The following is a 15,766-nucleotide window of genomic DNA, read 5'->3' on the forward strand; positions in this document are numbered from 1 at the left end:
TCAGTGTAGCTCCATCACCGCACATCAGTGAAGAAGAAAAAGTACTTATTTACATCATTTTATAACAGAAATGAAAAATGATTTTTTTTTCCAAACTTGTGGTCTTTTTTCGTTTGGCAAAAAAAAACAGGCTGGTGCTTAAATTCCACCAAAAGAAAGCACGCTATGTGTAAAAAAAAATGATAAAGGTTTCATGTGTACAGTATTGCATGACCGCGTAATTGTCATTTAAAATGTGAAAGCACTCCTCTGACCAAACAAGGGGCGGGGCCTGAACATGGCGGCGTGGGAGAGCTCAATGTAGGAGCTCGTGGACGGAGCTCCGTTGTCTGGCCTCCCCAAGCCTCCAGGTCTATCCCCTCAGGCATGCTTTGAGTCATGTGGCGGAGGACTTACCCTGGCCCGACGGTCCCCTGTTGAGAAGAGCTGGGTGCGGGCGTGGAGAGAGAGAGGAGCGGCTGGAGATCGGCAGAGAGAGAGTCCCTGAATGCCGGGAGACGAAGGAGGATCACGTGACCGGCCGCAAAGCATCACTGGGAGTTCGGAAAGCCGGCCGGCCGGCCGGCGTCTTGCAGTGAGAGAGCTGCGCCGACCCGTTTGCCGGTGGCCGATTCAATCTCCCCCTGGCACCTTGAAACCCCCCTAGCTAAAAGCAAACAGAGAAGAACTTTTTAAACCAGGACAAGGAGATCGTGGAGAGTCTGGGGAGTTGCCCCCCCCCCTCCCACAAACGGAATCTTGGGGGAATCGGCGAGTGAGCACTCACAAAGAAGAAAATATACAAGGAGGGTGAGTGACCATGACTGTACTTTATATTGTCTCGATGTGAAGTTCTGAATGGACCCCTAAAGAGAAGCATGGAGTAAGGGAAAGGGGGGCCCCCAGAGACTGTATAAAAGGAGGAAGAGGCCCGAGGGAAGGGGAGCTTGGGGAAAAGAAAAGAAGGGAAAAAAAAAAAAAATCAGCAGGGTGTCAGGGAGGAGATTTGAAGGTGAAAGAACTGTTTTACCCCTCCTTACATACAAAATTCTATAGGAGTATAAGAAGAATATAAGCCACGGAGGAAAATGAAAAATAAAAACGTGAAAGGAAGTGGGCTTAAAGGGTCCCAGACTGGTACAATTAAAAAATATACCTTCCAAGGAAATGTAACCCCAGAAAGATCCCAGAGCAGGACTGAAAAAGGAGAAGTAGACCTTAGTATGGAAAGTAGTCCCAGAGCATCATTAGGCCTAGATACTAATAACCAACAAATATCAGGCAATATAGAGATGGGAAAAGATTTACAAATACCTAACAAAAAAGAAATGGCAGAAATGTTTAAAGAATTGGAGAAAACAATAAAACAAGAAATGGTAAATATCCGTAGCGATCTGGGACACCTGTTGGAGAGAGTTGAAGAAACGGAGGAGAAGGTTAAGAGTCAGACCCAGGCGATCCTTGAACTAGAAAAAGAAATAACTAACATAGGGAAAGCCCAAGAAAAACTGCTATATAAGGTTGAGATACAAGAAAACAAAGACAGGAAGAGAAATATCCTGATACGTGGGGTCCCAGAGAACTCAAAGGGAGAAAGTCTGCAAGAGGTGGTTTGTAAAATACTTAATACTATAACAGACAGCCCTGAAATGGATAGGACTAAAATAGAAGGAACTTTTAGAAAAGGAAAAATTCAAAGAGTCCAGGGGAAAGAAAGGCCGAGAGATATATTAGTACAATTCTATGAGCTCCGGGATAAAGAAAAAATCTGGAAGAAGACCAAAGGAAAATCAGTAATTAAATATGAAGGAGGAGACATACAGATATATGCGGATCTGGCCCCAGAGACTCTGTGGAGAAGGAGATCTTTGAGACCCCTATTGGAAAGATTGAAAGAACAAAATGTGCAATATAGATGGGGGACCCCTGAATGCTTAATAGGATGGAAAAACGGGACTACAGCATACCTCAGGTTTCCAGAAGACTTGAAAAATTTTTTTGATAGTTTAAAAATTCAAAGAATGGAAATCCCTGGCTGGGAAGAAGAACAATGGGAAAATAGAACGAAGAGAAAAGAAGACTGGCAGCTTGTGGGGGGGAGGAGGCGGGGGGTAGGGGGGAGGGATGGAGGAGGAGAAATAGGTTTTTCCTTTTTTTTTTTTTTTTTTTTTTTTTTTGTCCTCCCCCCACCGTCCTCGTTTTATTGTGTCTGAGATAAATCTGGATGGGACCTGGGAGGTTATGGGGAGGTTAGACAAGGGGAAGTCGCCCATGGACGGAGTCTTAGCCCAAGGATTAAATCAAAAGTGGATCTTATAATCCATAAATGATTAGTAGGCAAATGATGGGCCTAAAAAGAGGGGGTAGGGGAGGGGGGAGGGGGGGAGCGGGGAGGTTGGAAGGGTGGGAAATGGGAGAGGGGGGATGTTATTTCTGCAAGATAAAAGAAGTTATAAAAGCAAGTGAGAAGGGAGAAGGAGGAGAGGAGAAGAAGGGAGAAGAAGAGGAAATGAGAAAAGGGGAGAGAAAAGGAAAATATAGATGGAGGAAAAAAGAGGAAAATTAAGGAAGATGGAAGAGATTCAGTTTATAACATATAATGTAAATGGGATGAACTGCCCTGGGAAAAGATATAGAGTATTTAAAGAACTACACCATAGGGCTGCCTCAGTGATATTTCTACAGGAGACACATCTTGAGATAAAGTCAAATGTTAGGCTGAGGTCTAGAAATCACCCAACATGGTACTACGCAGACTCCCCGGTTAAAAGAGCAAAAGGGGTAGCAATAGGTATGGCAAAGAATATTAGGTTTGAGTTGGAAGATAGAAAGACAGACCCAGATGGGAGATTCTTGTTTTTAAAGGGCAAGTTACAAGAGATTGAGTGTACACTGGCCAACATCTACTGTCCTAATAAAAAACCGGAGGCGTATCTGAAAAAAGTGTTGAGGAAGTTGATGGACTTTAAAAAAGGACGTTTGATCCTGGCAGGGGACTTTAACTTTTGTATGGATCCACAAAGGGACGCCACCTCCCATACAAAAAGAGAGGGAAATAGGGCCCTGAAATTATTGAAAAAAGAATTACACATAAGTCAATTGGTAGATTCCTGGAGAATTACACATATGCAAGATAGAGATTATACTTTCTTTTCAAATATGCATAAGAGATATTCAAGACTAGATCATATATTAATAGAACATCAATCAATTGACCATCTGATCCAAGTAGAAATAGAGCCAATATCTTTATCAGACCATGCCCCAGTTATCATGAAAATGGAATGGGGGAGGAGGAAAATCGGAGGGCTGGGATGGAAATTGAATGAGACACTTTTAGTGGAAAAGGAAATAGCTCAGAAAATAGGGCAGGAGATCGAACGCTTTTTTAAGGAGAATGAGACAGGTGAGGTATCAACAGCCACAGTGTGGGAAACTCACAAAGCATATATAAGAGGAATATTAATGGCAATTGGGGCAAGAAAGAAAAAAGAAAGAAGGGAGAAAATGAGTGACCTCTTAGAAGATATAAGTAAAATAGAACAAATACATAAGAACAGGATAACAAAAGAAATAGAGCTGAAGTTAAAAAAAAAAGCAAGAAGAATTGAAAGAAGTGATAGAAGAGGAGAGGAGAAAAGTATATAACAGAGTTTTGAGTGAGAGATATAGATGGGGAGAAAGACCTGGAAAATATCTGATGAGAGCCCTGAGGAAAAAGAAAAATAGAAATTATATAGAAAAAATAAAAGATGCTAAAGGAAACATGTTGCATTCAAATAAAGATATCATCAAAGCCTTCACAGAATATTACAGGAAACTGTATAATATAAGTCCCCTGGAAGGAGTAGAAAACATACAAAGTGAGAAGATTCAAAAAAGAAAGAAATATCTGGAAATGGCAGGGTTACTAAAACTAAGTGAGGACCAACTGAACTCCCTAGATGTAGATATCTCACAGGAGGAAATAAAATTAGCTCTGAAGGGGTCAGTGTCGGGGAAAAGCCCAGGGCCAGACGGATATACAGCCAGATATTATAAAAAATTTAGTGAAATTTTAATACCAAAACTTAGAAATTATATGAACGCTCTAGGTGGAGAGATGGAAATAAGAAGAGAATCATTACAAGCCCAAGTAGTGCTCATACAAAAAGAGGGAAAAGACCCCTAACAGTGTTCGAGCTATAGACCTATTTCATTATTGAACACCGATATCAAGATATATGCAAAAGTCCTAGCAAATAGATTGAAAGAGCTAATGCCAGAATGGATACAAGAGGATCAGGTGGGTTTTGTCCCAGGGAGGGAGGGAAAAGACAATGGGTTAAGATCATTGATGTTAATCCAAAAGAGCAAAAAGGGAAAAGAACCAGTGGTGTTACTCTCTATAGATGCTGAAAAAGCGTTCGACAGAGTGAATTGGAGATTCATGACAGATACTCTGGAAGCCTTAGGTATTGGGCCTAGGATGAGAGAGTGGATAGGGAAGTTGTACAGATACCCTTCTATGGTCATTGCGGTAAATGGGGAGAGTTCAGAACCCATTGAGATGTCAAATGGAACAAGACAGGGATGCCCATTGTCCCCTTTGTTGTATGTTATATCATTAGAACCATTGTTGTCAACAATAAGGCTGAATAGAGATGTAAAGGGAATCCTGATAGGAGACACAGAACATAAAGTTGCTGCTTTCGCAGACGACTTGCTGTTCTATGTGGGAAATCCCAGGATAACACTTCCAAACTTAATGAAATTATTAAAGGAATATGGAGAACTATCAAACTTAAAGATAAACCCAACAAAAACGGAGATTCTAAATATAAACATCTTAAAAAGTGAAAAAGAAAAAATACAAAAGGAATTCCCATTTAAATGGAAAGACAGAGATATAAAATATCTAGGAGTAAAGCTTACAGCCTCATATAAACATCTATATAAATTAAACTATATTTCGTTGATAAATGAGATTAGAGACGAGTTAAAAAGATTGGAGGGAGGAACCCCGACATGGATGGGCCGTATTAATCTGGTAAAAATGATAATAGTACCAAAAATCATATATAGATATCAAATGATCCCAATTAAACTCCCAGAGATTTTTTTTAAAATAATTAAGAAACTGATAACAAAATACATATGGAGGAATAAAAAACCAAGACTGTCATACGAACTGTTGAGTAGGAGGAAAGAAAGAGGGGGTTTAGGGCTCCCAGACTTTAAAAGATATTACAAAGCGGTAATATTGGCAAGAACTATAGATTGGATATATAATTATAAAAAAAGTTGGGTGAGAATAGAGAATGAACTCAGTGGAATAGACCTGGGAAGAATGATATGGGTGCCAACACAGTATAGAGGTTTAAACGACAATGTAAATACATACACTTTAAATGTACTAAAGGTTTGGGATAATTTACACAAAAGTATGAAATGGACTTTTAATTCAACACTGATTCCACTAAAAAACAGAGTTTTTCCCCCCAGGCAGAGAAGAAATAGGTGGGAGGTGGTTTAAAAAAGACAGGGTGCAATTGAGAGATATTCTGGTGGGAGATGAAATAGGATCATTTGGTGATTTGAAGAAAAAAGAGGGTGAGATCTTCACTAAACTAGATGAATTGCGGTATTTTCAATTGAGGTGTTTTGTCGGAAGTTTGCCAAAGCCTTTAAGGACAAAAGAAAATTGGAATCTGTTCGAAAAGGTATTGGGAACACAAGGTGATGGGAAACACGGGATTACTAAAGTTTACAAAATACTCACTGAATTAGACACATACACAAAGCCAACATATATAACAAAATGGGAAATGGATATGGGAGTTGTGATAGATGAGGAAAAGCAGAGGAGAATGTATAGATTAATTCACGAGAACGTCTCTATGAGAGAGGTAGAGATGAACTATAAGTGTTTGACGAGATGGCACATCACACCAAATGTTGAAAATAAGATATGTGGGGAGAGTTCACCACTGTGTTGGAGGGGATGTGGAGAGGTAGGCACTACATACCATATATGGTGGGGATGCCCTAAAATCCAGTTATTCTGGAAAACAGTAATCCACTTGATAGGAAAATTGACAGAAATAGATATAGAACTAGACCCAGAAGTATGTATTTTGCATAACATGGATATAACTGTAAATAAATACAAAAAATCAGGGATATGGTACTATATTAATGCTGCAAAAGCTCTGATACCCAAGTTCTGGCGTCAAACAGAGATACCGAAGGAAGAGGACTGGATTGAAAGAGTTGAGCAGATCAAAAAGATGGAAAGGTTGAGTCATATCCAAGAAGATAGGTTGGAGGCCTATTATGGGAAATGGGAGAACTGGGAAAAAGCTAGATTATACAGGAAGTATAGGAAAGAATAAAAGATAACAACAGAAAAACTTCACTTGCTGATGTAAGAAGATGCAGAGAAAAGGTAGGATAGGCAGAGGGGACTTGGGGTGGGGGGCGGTGTTGGGAGGGAAATGTTGTATAGAGTAAATAAAGTAGAAATGTTGGATAATATAATTTTATAGAATATATTTCTTTATATATATATATATACCTACAATGTGTTGATGAAATGTATTTAAAATGGAAAAATGAATAAATATTTAAATTATAAAAAAAAAAAAAAATGTGAAAGCACTGAAAACTGAAAATTGGCCTGGGCAGGAAGTGGCCCAGTAAGCAAGTGGTTACAAAAAACTGGCTCCTAACTTTTCTAGCTGGCTTCTAGATTCAAAGCAAATTTGTCAAGCCCTGGTGTACAGTATTAGCACTGATCACTGTATTAGTGTCACTATTGATGTCAGTTAATCAGTATACCTGCCAGCCTTCATCAGCTAGTGCCAGATTGCCCCCCAAGCAATCACAGTCTGAATAAGTTGCTGATCCCTGAAATTATTAGTATAATAAATTCCAGTATATGTACACCATAGTTTGTAGACGCTATAATGTTCGCACAAGCCAATAGTATACACTTAATGGGATTTTTTTTTAACCAAAGATATGTAGCAGAATACATGGCGGCCTAAATTTATGCAGAAATTAGATTTTTTATTTTCTTATTGGTTATGTTTCATAACCGAAAGTAGAAAATATTTTTCCCAAAATTTTTAGTGTTTGTTCGTTTGTATCACAGAAAAAAAAAAAACCCATTGGTGACCAAATACTGGTCTAAAAGAAAGCTCCACTTGTATGAAAAAAATTATAATTTCATTTGCACACAGTATTGCATGACCAGGCAATTGCCAGTTAAATTAGCGCATTGCTGAATAGCAAAAAATGCTCTGGTGATAAAGTGGTAAAAACTTCCAGAGTTCAAGTGCCTAAAAGTCTGACAAAAATATATAAAATATTAAAAGCATTAAAATGAACTAAACGCTACCAGGAGGCTGTCATCAGGAAAAAATTATAAGAGCCACTGAACTACAGGTGAAACTCAAAAAATTAGAATATTGTGCAAAAGTTCATTTATTTCATTAATGCAACTTAAAAGGTGAAACTAATATATGAGATAGACTCATTACATGCAAAGAAAGATAATTCAAGCCGTGATTTGTCATAATTGTGATGATTATGGCTTACAGCTCATGAAAACCCCAAATCCACAATCTCAGAAAATTAGAATATTGTGAAAAGGTGCAATATTCTCAGCTGAAAGTGTCCCACTCTAATCAGCTAATTAATCCATAATTACCACCTGCAAAGGGTTCCTGAGCCTTTAAATGGTATCTCAGTCTGGTTCAGTAGGAATCACAATTGTGGGAAAGACTGCTGACCTGACAGTTGTGCAGAAAACCATCATTGACACCCTCCATAAGGAGGGAAAGCCTCAAAAAGTAATTGCAAAAGAAGCTGGATGTTCCCAAAGTGCTGTATCAAAGCACATTAATAGAAAGTTATGTGGAAGAAAAAGGTGCACAAGCAGCAGGGATGACCGCAGCCTGGAGAGGATTGTCAGGAAAAGGCCATTCAAAAGTGTTGGGACTTTCAGAAGAAGTGGAATAAGGCTGGAGTCAGTGCATCAAGAGCAACTTTTGCATCTCATTTGGAAACCAAGGACCCAGAGTATGGAGGAAGAATGGAGAGGCACACACTGCAAGATGCTTGAAGTCCAGTGTGAAGTTTCCACAGTCTGTGTTGATTTGGGGAGCCATGTCATCTGCTGGTGTTGGTCCACTGTGTTTCATTAAGTCCAGGGTCAACGCAGCCATCTACCAGGAGATTGTGGAGCACTTCATGCTTCCTTCCGCAGGTGAGCTTTATGGGGATGCTGACTTCATTTTCCAGCAGGACTTGGCACCTGCCCACACTGCCAAAAGCACCAAAACTTGGTTCAATGACCGTGGGATTGCTGTGCTTGATGGGCCTGACCTGAACCCCATAGAGAATCTATGGGGCGTTGCCAAGAGAAAGATGAGAGACATGAGACCGAACAATGCAGAAGAGCTGAAGGCCGCTATTGAAGCATCCTGGTCTTCCATAACACCTCAGCAGTGCCACAGGCTGATAGCTTCCATGCCATGAGGCAGTAATTGCTGCAAAAGGGGTCCAAACCAAGTACTGAGTACATATGCATGCTTATACTTTTCAGAGGTCTGATATTGTTCTATGTACAATCCTTGTTTTATTGATTGCATGTAATATTCTAATTTTCTGAGATTGTGGATGTGGGGTTTTCATGAGCTGTAAGCCATAATTATCACAATTATGACAAATCATGGCGTGAACTATCTTGCTTTGCATGTAACGAGTCTATCTCATATATTAGTTTCACCTTTTAAGTTGCATTACTGAAATAAATGAACTTTTGCACGATATTCTAATTTTTCGAGTTTCACCTGTATACTGTGATAACATTTACTGGACCCAAGACCCTTTCCTCCAATTCTATCAGAGAGGAAGAAGTTAATTAACTCTGTTGTTTCTTTATACCAACCACCACCAGGGTCTCCCCCTAAAAGTTTTGATAACATCTGGGGCCTCTGGATCTGATCTACCCTTACCACCTAACCCTATTATTATTCTTGAGAGACCACAATTTTCAAGCTTTATCTATGTATACCATAAATGTGGACATAATTATATGTAATGTCTCCACTAAGTGAAATATGTACTATTGATATTTATGTAAGCACATGAGACTGTACTAGTTTTCTTCTTTGTAAGGAAGGTTACATAAAGTTAATATATATTATTACATTATCGAAATACATTGAGCTTTTGGAAACTTACTTCAAGTCCTTTACAATTAAGAAAATACTGTTCCAAACTGTCACTTAGCTGCTGAGTAAGTTTTAGCACTACAGATGCCTCTGCACGAGATGAAATCTTGAAGGTTTCCTAGAAGAGTAAAACCAAAATATTCATAATAAAACTTTATATTATTTAACTACTATTTCAACCATGGAATAAGACAAAAAAAATTGATCAAGACCAAAAAAAACTAAAACAAAGAACACCAAAGACAATTAAAAAGAATACAACATACCGAATATTTTAGAGCCATCACTCTTCTTTCCAAGACTGGACTCTGTTAAAAATAAACAAACAAATATATAAATAATAATTGCACACAGAAAGTGAAAAGCATATTTAAAGCATATGGACAAATTATTTTGCATAAGTGCGCTAAACAGGTAACATAAACATGAGAAGTCTACGATCTACGACCTTGTGGTTGAAAATTAAGAAGTATGAAATTTAATTTCTTTCATGAATCATACTTATTTAGGTGGTCTGACTACCATAGATATCAACCACATATCATCTGATCTTTCATGAATGAAAAGAATTCAAATCTAAAAAGGATGAAAGGGACAGGCCAGGGAGAGTCAGAAGTACATCCTCCTGTCAGGAAGTAAGGTGTGCCTAATCTGACTGTAACACACAACAATCTTCTCTCTGCAAGTTAAGTGTAAAATGTGCTAGTATGCATCACATACTAGCCCATTTAATACTTGCCTGAAAATGAAGCCCTGATGATTTGAGCTTTGTGACATGGTGCATTATCCTGCTGAAAGTAGCTATCAGAAGATCGGTACACTGTAGTCATAAAGGGATGGATATGGTCAGTGTGCCAAGAAAATATCCCCCATACCATTATACCACCAGCCTGAACCACTGATACAAGGCAGGATGGATCCATGCTTTCATGTGGTTTATGTCAAATTCTGACCCTACCATCTGAATGTCGCAGCTGAAAATCGAGACTCATCAGACCAGGGAACATTTTTCCAATCTTGTCCAAATTTGGTGAGCCTGTGCGAATTGTAGCCTCCGTTTCCTGTTCTTAACTGACAGGAGTGGTACCCACTGCTGCTGTAAACCATCTGATTGAAGGTTCGACATGTTGTGCATTCAGAGATAGTATTCTGCATGCTCTAGTTGTTACGAGTGGTTATTTGACTTACTGTTGCCTTTTTATCATCTCGAACCAGACGGCACATTCTCCCCTGTCATCAGCAAGGAATTTTTGTCCACACCTGCCGCTCACTGGATATTTTCTCTTTTTTGGACCATTTTCTGTAAACCCTAGAGATGGTTGTGCATGAAAATCCCAGTAGATCTGCAGTTTTTGAAATACTCAGACCAGCCCGTCTGGCACCAACAACCATGCCACGTTCAAAGTCGCTTAAATCCCCTTTGTTCCCCATTCTGATGCTCGGTTAGAACTTTAGCAAGTTGTCTTTACCACGTGTAAATGCCTAAATGCATTGAGCTGCTGCCATGTGATTGGCTGATTAGCAATTTGTGTTACAAAGCAATTGAACAGGTGTAGCTAATAAAGAGGCCGGTGAGTGTATATATTATTAGATGTTGAATCTTGTACATATCGGACTCAAAGATCAAAATTTTTATTTAACCGCCTCCTGCCCGCCATAAATAGAAATGACGGGTGCAAGGCAGTTCTCTCTTCTGAGAGGACGTCATATGACGTCCTCCCACTCTAACTGCGTGGGAGCACACAGTTTGGCGATCGGTGGTGCGCTGTGTCCCTTGGACACAGTGGATCACAGATCAACGGGAAGAGCCAAAGATGCCGGCTTGGTCATGTGATCAGCTGTGTCCACTCACAGCTGATCGCATGTAAATAGGGAAATGCCAGTTATCTGCATTTCTCTGCTCATGAGCTGTCATGCTGACAGCTCGTGAGGAGAGGAGAGTCAGTAATCGGCATTCCTCGGAGGGGACATATACACCGATCATCAGGGCACTGATGATCAGTGTGCCCTGATGATCAGTGTAGCCCCAGCAGTGCCACCTGTCAGTGTCCATCAATGCCAGCTGTCAGTGCTCATCAATGCCACCTGCCAGTGCCCATCAGTGCCTCATCAATGCCACATATAAGTGCCTACCAGTGCACATCAATGCCACATATCAGTGCCCATCTGAGCTGCCTTTCAGTGTTACCTATCAGTGCCAGTCAGTGCCACCTATCAATGCCAGTTAGTGCCACCTATCAGTGCCTGTCAGTGCTACCTATCAGTGCCGCGTAACAGTTGCAGTGAGTGCCACCTAACAGTGCCAGCCAGTGCCGCCTGTCAGTGCCATATATAAGTGCTGCCTTTTAGTGCCCATCATTGATGCCTGTCAATGCCCATCAGTGCCACCTACCAGTGCCTCATCAGTGCCGCCTATCAGTGCCCATCAATGCAGCCTCATTAGAGCACATCAGTGAAGGAGAAAAATCACTTATTTACAAAATTGTATAACAAAAACTAAGAATTTTTTTTAAAAAAAATGTTCAGTTGTTTTTGGTTTGTTTAGCAAAAAATAAAAAACCTAGAGGTGATTAAATAGCACCAAAAAAAGCTCCATCTCTCTCAAAAAAATTATAAAAATTTCATATGGGTACAGTGTTGCATGACCGCACAATTGTCATTCAAAGTGCGACAGCGCTGAAAGCTGAAAATTGGCCTGGGCAGGAAGGGGGTATAAGTGCCCTGTAGGCAAGTGGTTAAAGGAGAAGTATGGGAAAGCAAAAATAAAGAGTGCTCATTACCCAAATGCTTCTATGCTTTCTTCCTTTCCTCAGTCCTTTAGTTTGTTTAATCCATATACTTGAAATGTCGGGAAACAGCCAGTAATGGTCCATTCTGTGTTTGAAAGATTAGAGGGGTTGGATACAACTCCAGGAATCCACCCCCCTCTTTCAGTCCCTCTTTTCTTTGGACATGTGGCTGCGCTTGACGAAGGGGCACACAATTCAGCATCAAGCTAGAGCGTGCATGCTTTTCATATGCCTCCACTTCTATAGCAACCTGTCCTCACACTAAAACCAAGAAGTGGAGGCATGTGAAAAGCTTAGCACTCTCTTTACCTCCAGCAGATCTGCTGAACTTTGTTTCTGCTCCTCTGCCACTCTCCATGGGCTTTGACATTCTCCCCTGTGTCCTCCAACTGCCCCCTTCCTTCCCATCAATCTGCAGGATTCAGAGCCTGTGTCAGCTTCTTCAGCAACTGCGAGCTGGGGGATGGGGAGACTGGGTTGCAAGAATCGTGGGGGTGATGGTGAAGTTTCAGTGAACCTATCATGTTCATGGATTCTCTAGATCAACACAGGCATGTGCTCTACCCAGAACTATGTTCATTCTGAAGGGGAACATCAGCCCCTTGTTTACTGTGTATGTTTTATGAATGAACACAGTCCTATGTGTATAGGGCATACCTGTGTTCAATACATTGCAGGTATGCAGGGGAAAGGGAAACTGACAGCTCACTGTCCTCAATCGCTTTCTCATTTAGAGAATTTAAAAGTGAAAATCCTAGATATTTCCCTAAACTCTTCTGTACTGTAAAAAAAAAAAAAATTATATATATATATATATATATATATATATATATATATATATATACACATATATATACACACACACATATATATATATATATACACATACACACATATACTGTACATACATACATACACACTATATTGCCAAAAGTATTGGGACATCCCTCCAAATCATTGGATTCAGATGTTCTAATCACCTCCATGGCCACAGGTGTATAGAATCAAGCACCTAGGCATGCAGACTGCTTCTACAAACATTTAACATTTGTGAAAGAATGGGTCGCTCTCAGGAGCTCAGTAAATTCAAGCATGGTACTATGATAGGTTGCCACCTGTGCAATAAGTCCATCGGTGACATTTCCTTGCTACTAAATCTTTCATGGTCAACTATTAGTGGTATTATAACAAAATGGAAGAAACTGGGAACAACAGCAACTCAGCCACTAATTGGTAGGCCAAGTCTCGGCGGCCAAAAGAGTGGAGTTTTTTGAGAAGGGTATGGTTAACCATATCAAAAGCTGCAGAGAGGTCATGTAGTAAGAGTATGGAGTAGTGGCCATTAGTTTTAGCAGTTAGTAAATCATTAGTGAGTTTTAGTAGGGCAGTTTCAGTGGAGTGTAGTGAGCGAAAACCAGACTGTAAGGGGTCAAGAAGGTTGTTGTCAGTGAGGTAGGAGCTCAGGCGATTGTAGACTAAGCGTTCTAAGAGTTTAGAGGTAAATGGGAGCAGGGAGATGGGTCTTAAGTTGTTCAGGTTGGTGGGGTCCAGCGAGGGCTTTTTTAAGTATGGGAGTGATCTGTGCATGCTTTAGAGGGATGGAGAAGGCACCATTGGAGAGGGAGAGATTGAAGATGTGAGTGAGGGAGCATAGGGCAGAAGAAGAGGGAGACCATAGTAGTTGAGAGGGGACAGGATCCAGGGGGCAGGTGGTGAGGTGGGCTTCTGTGAAAACTTTAGTGACCTCTTCAGTAGTAGCAAAGTCAAAAGAGGTAAGTGTTGAGGGTTTAGTACAAGGTATGCTAAGTGGGATAGATGTCTGTGTAGCGGAGATGCATCTACGAATTGCATCAATCTTGTTTTTTAAATTATTTATTTGAAATCTCGTAAGCAGTGAGTGAGGTACTGGGTGGAGGTGAAGAAAGTAGAGTTAAAAGTAGAGAAGAGACAATGAGGGCTGGATGACAAAGTATTAATAAGAGTGACAAAGTAAGCTTGTTTGGCAGCATAGAGGGTGGAATTGTATGTTAAGAAAGCAGATTTCTATGGGGTGAATGCTTGCTGAGATTTGGTTTTACGCCACAATCGCTCCAGTGCACGACTATGTCACTTAAGATTTCTGGTGTTGTCAGTCTGCCACGTTTGTAATGGGGCCTGATACTTTGTGTAGCTAAAGGAGCAAGTGAGTCTAGTGTGGATGAAAGTGAACTGTTGTAGACAGCAGGGGCCAGGTCAGGGCAGGACAGGGGAGAGATTCTGTCAGGCGGTCAGTTGCAGAGTAGAAAAGAGAAGGGTTTAAGTTGTGAAGATTTCAGTGAGTAACTGTTTGCTGCTTGGAGAGAAAAGTGTTTTGAAGACGAGGATCCTGAGAAGGTGATGAGATTGTGATCAGAGAGGAGAAATGAGGTGTGTGTGAGGTTGTAGGGAGTGCAGAGATGGGAGAAAACAAGGTGTAATGTATTCCCATCAGAGTGAGTGGAGGACTGCATTCATTGTGTTAAGGCAAAGGATGTTAGTTTGAAGAGTTGGGATGTAGCTGGGTTGTTCGCATTAATGGGGATGTTAAAATCTCCAAGAGTGATAGTGGGTATTTCAGAGGAGAGAAAGTAGGGTAGCCAAGCAGAGAAGTCATCCAGAAAGCGCGACACTGGTCCAGGAGGCCGGTAGATCACTGCAATCCTCAGAGAGATGGGAGAAAACAGCTGAATGCAGTGCCTCCTCTCCACTTCTTCTTTCTGTAGGGATGCCTCAAAGTTCTGTCCTTTGACCCCTTCTCTTCTCCATCTACACCTCCTCCCTTGGTCACTTGATAAACTCCCATGGCTTTAAGAACCATCTCTATGTGGATGACACACAAATCCATCTTTCTACTCCTCACCTCGCCCCTTCAGTCTGATCCTACATTACTAACCTACTAAGTGACATACCAGCATGGATGTCACCCCACTTCCTCAAACTAAATCTTTCCAAAACGGAGCTCATACCATTTTCTCCAGCCCCTGCCCCCTCTCCTGACTTCTCCATCAAGATCAATAATACAACCATCAGTCCTTCCCCTCTTGCCAGGGTACTTGGTGTAATCCTGGACTCCCATCTGTCCTTCCAGCCCCATATCCAATCCCTATCAAAATCTTGTAGACTTCACCTCCGTAACATCTCCAAGACACACCCAGTCTTAACCTCTGAAACCACTAAGCAACTTATTCACTCCCTTGTTATCTCTTGCCTTGACTATTGTAACTCCCTCCTCATTGGCCTACTGTAAACAGAACCGGACCCCACCTGCACTAGGGTATTTCCGTTAGACTCCCGCTTCCCTGTCCGAACACAGATCCATGGACACCACCGCTGGCCATACAAGACGAGACAGGGAAGCGGGAGTCTAACGGAAATACCCTAGTGCAGGTGGGGTCTGGTTCCGTTACACTTGTGGCAAGCGGTGGGATTGTGCTTCCAAGCTGTGAACACATCCAAACCACCACCGGGATTCAAGATCAGGAAAGGAGACGTCAATCACCCCAGTGGAGAAATGGACCTGGCATCAGAGTTCCCAGGGTTGCTGCAGACTGTTCTTGCAACATACCCCAGGACTGTGTCTGCGGATCAGTACCTGGAGTTCAGGCAGCGGATTTAGGAGGTGCTTTGGAGAGGAGCCCTCCAGGTTGCTGGTATTGACAAGGGCAAGTGCTATCCAACCCCAGGGGAACGGGCCAGGGACCATCGAAAGTTACGGATGCCATTCCTGGGAGAGCAACCCCAGGAGCAATGGGTGACTGA

General features: G+C 41.2%; 1 protein-coding gene across 4 annotated transcripts in view; it reads right to left on the minus strand.

The window, feature by feature from the left end:
- LOC149448989 (uncharacterized) overlaps nt 1-15,766 on the minus strand; it is a 291,234-nt gene that overhangs the window by 198,674 nt on the left and 76,794 nt on the right. For all 4 annotated transcript variants that reach the window (XM_089693977.1, XM_089693975.1, XM_089693976.1 and 1 more), the window contains 2 exons: nt 9,467-9,508; nt 9,211-9,318 (listed from right to left, as the gene is read on the minus strand). In XM_089693977.1, the coding sequence (XP_089550103.1) occupies nt 9,211-9,318; nt 9,467-9,508 (150 nt within the window). The remainder of the gene's footprint in view (nt 1-9,210; nt 9,319-9,466; nt 9,509-15,766) is intronic.

The sequence above is a fragment of the Staurois parvus genome, unplaced genomic scaffold (assembly GCF_062004578.1).
Source record: "Staurois parvus isolate SC_StPar_1 unplaced genomic scaffold, SC_StPar_1.0 ptg000645l, whole genome shotgun sequence".
Classification (NCBI taxonomy): Eukaryota; Metazoa; Chordata; class Amphibia; order Anura; family Ranidae; genus Staurois; species Staurois parvus.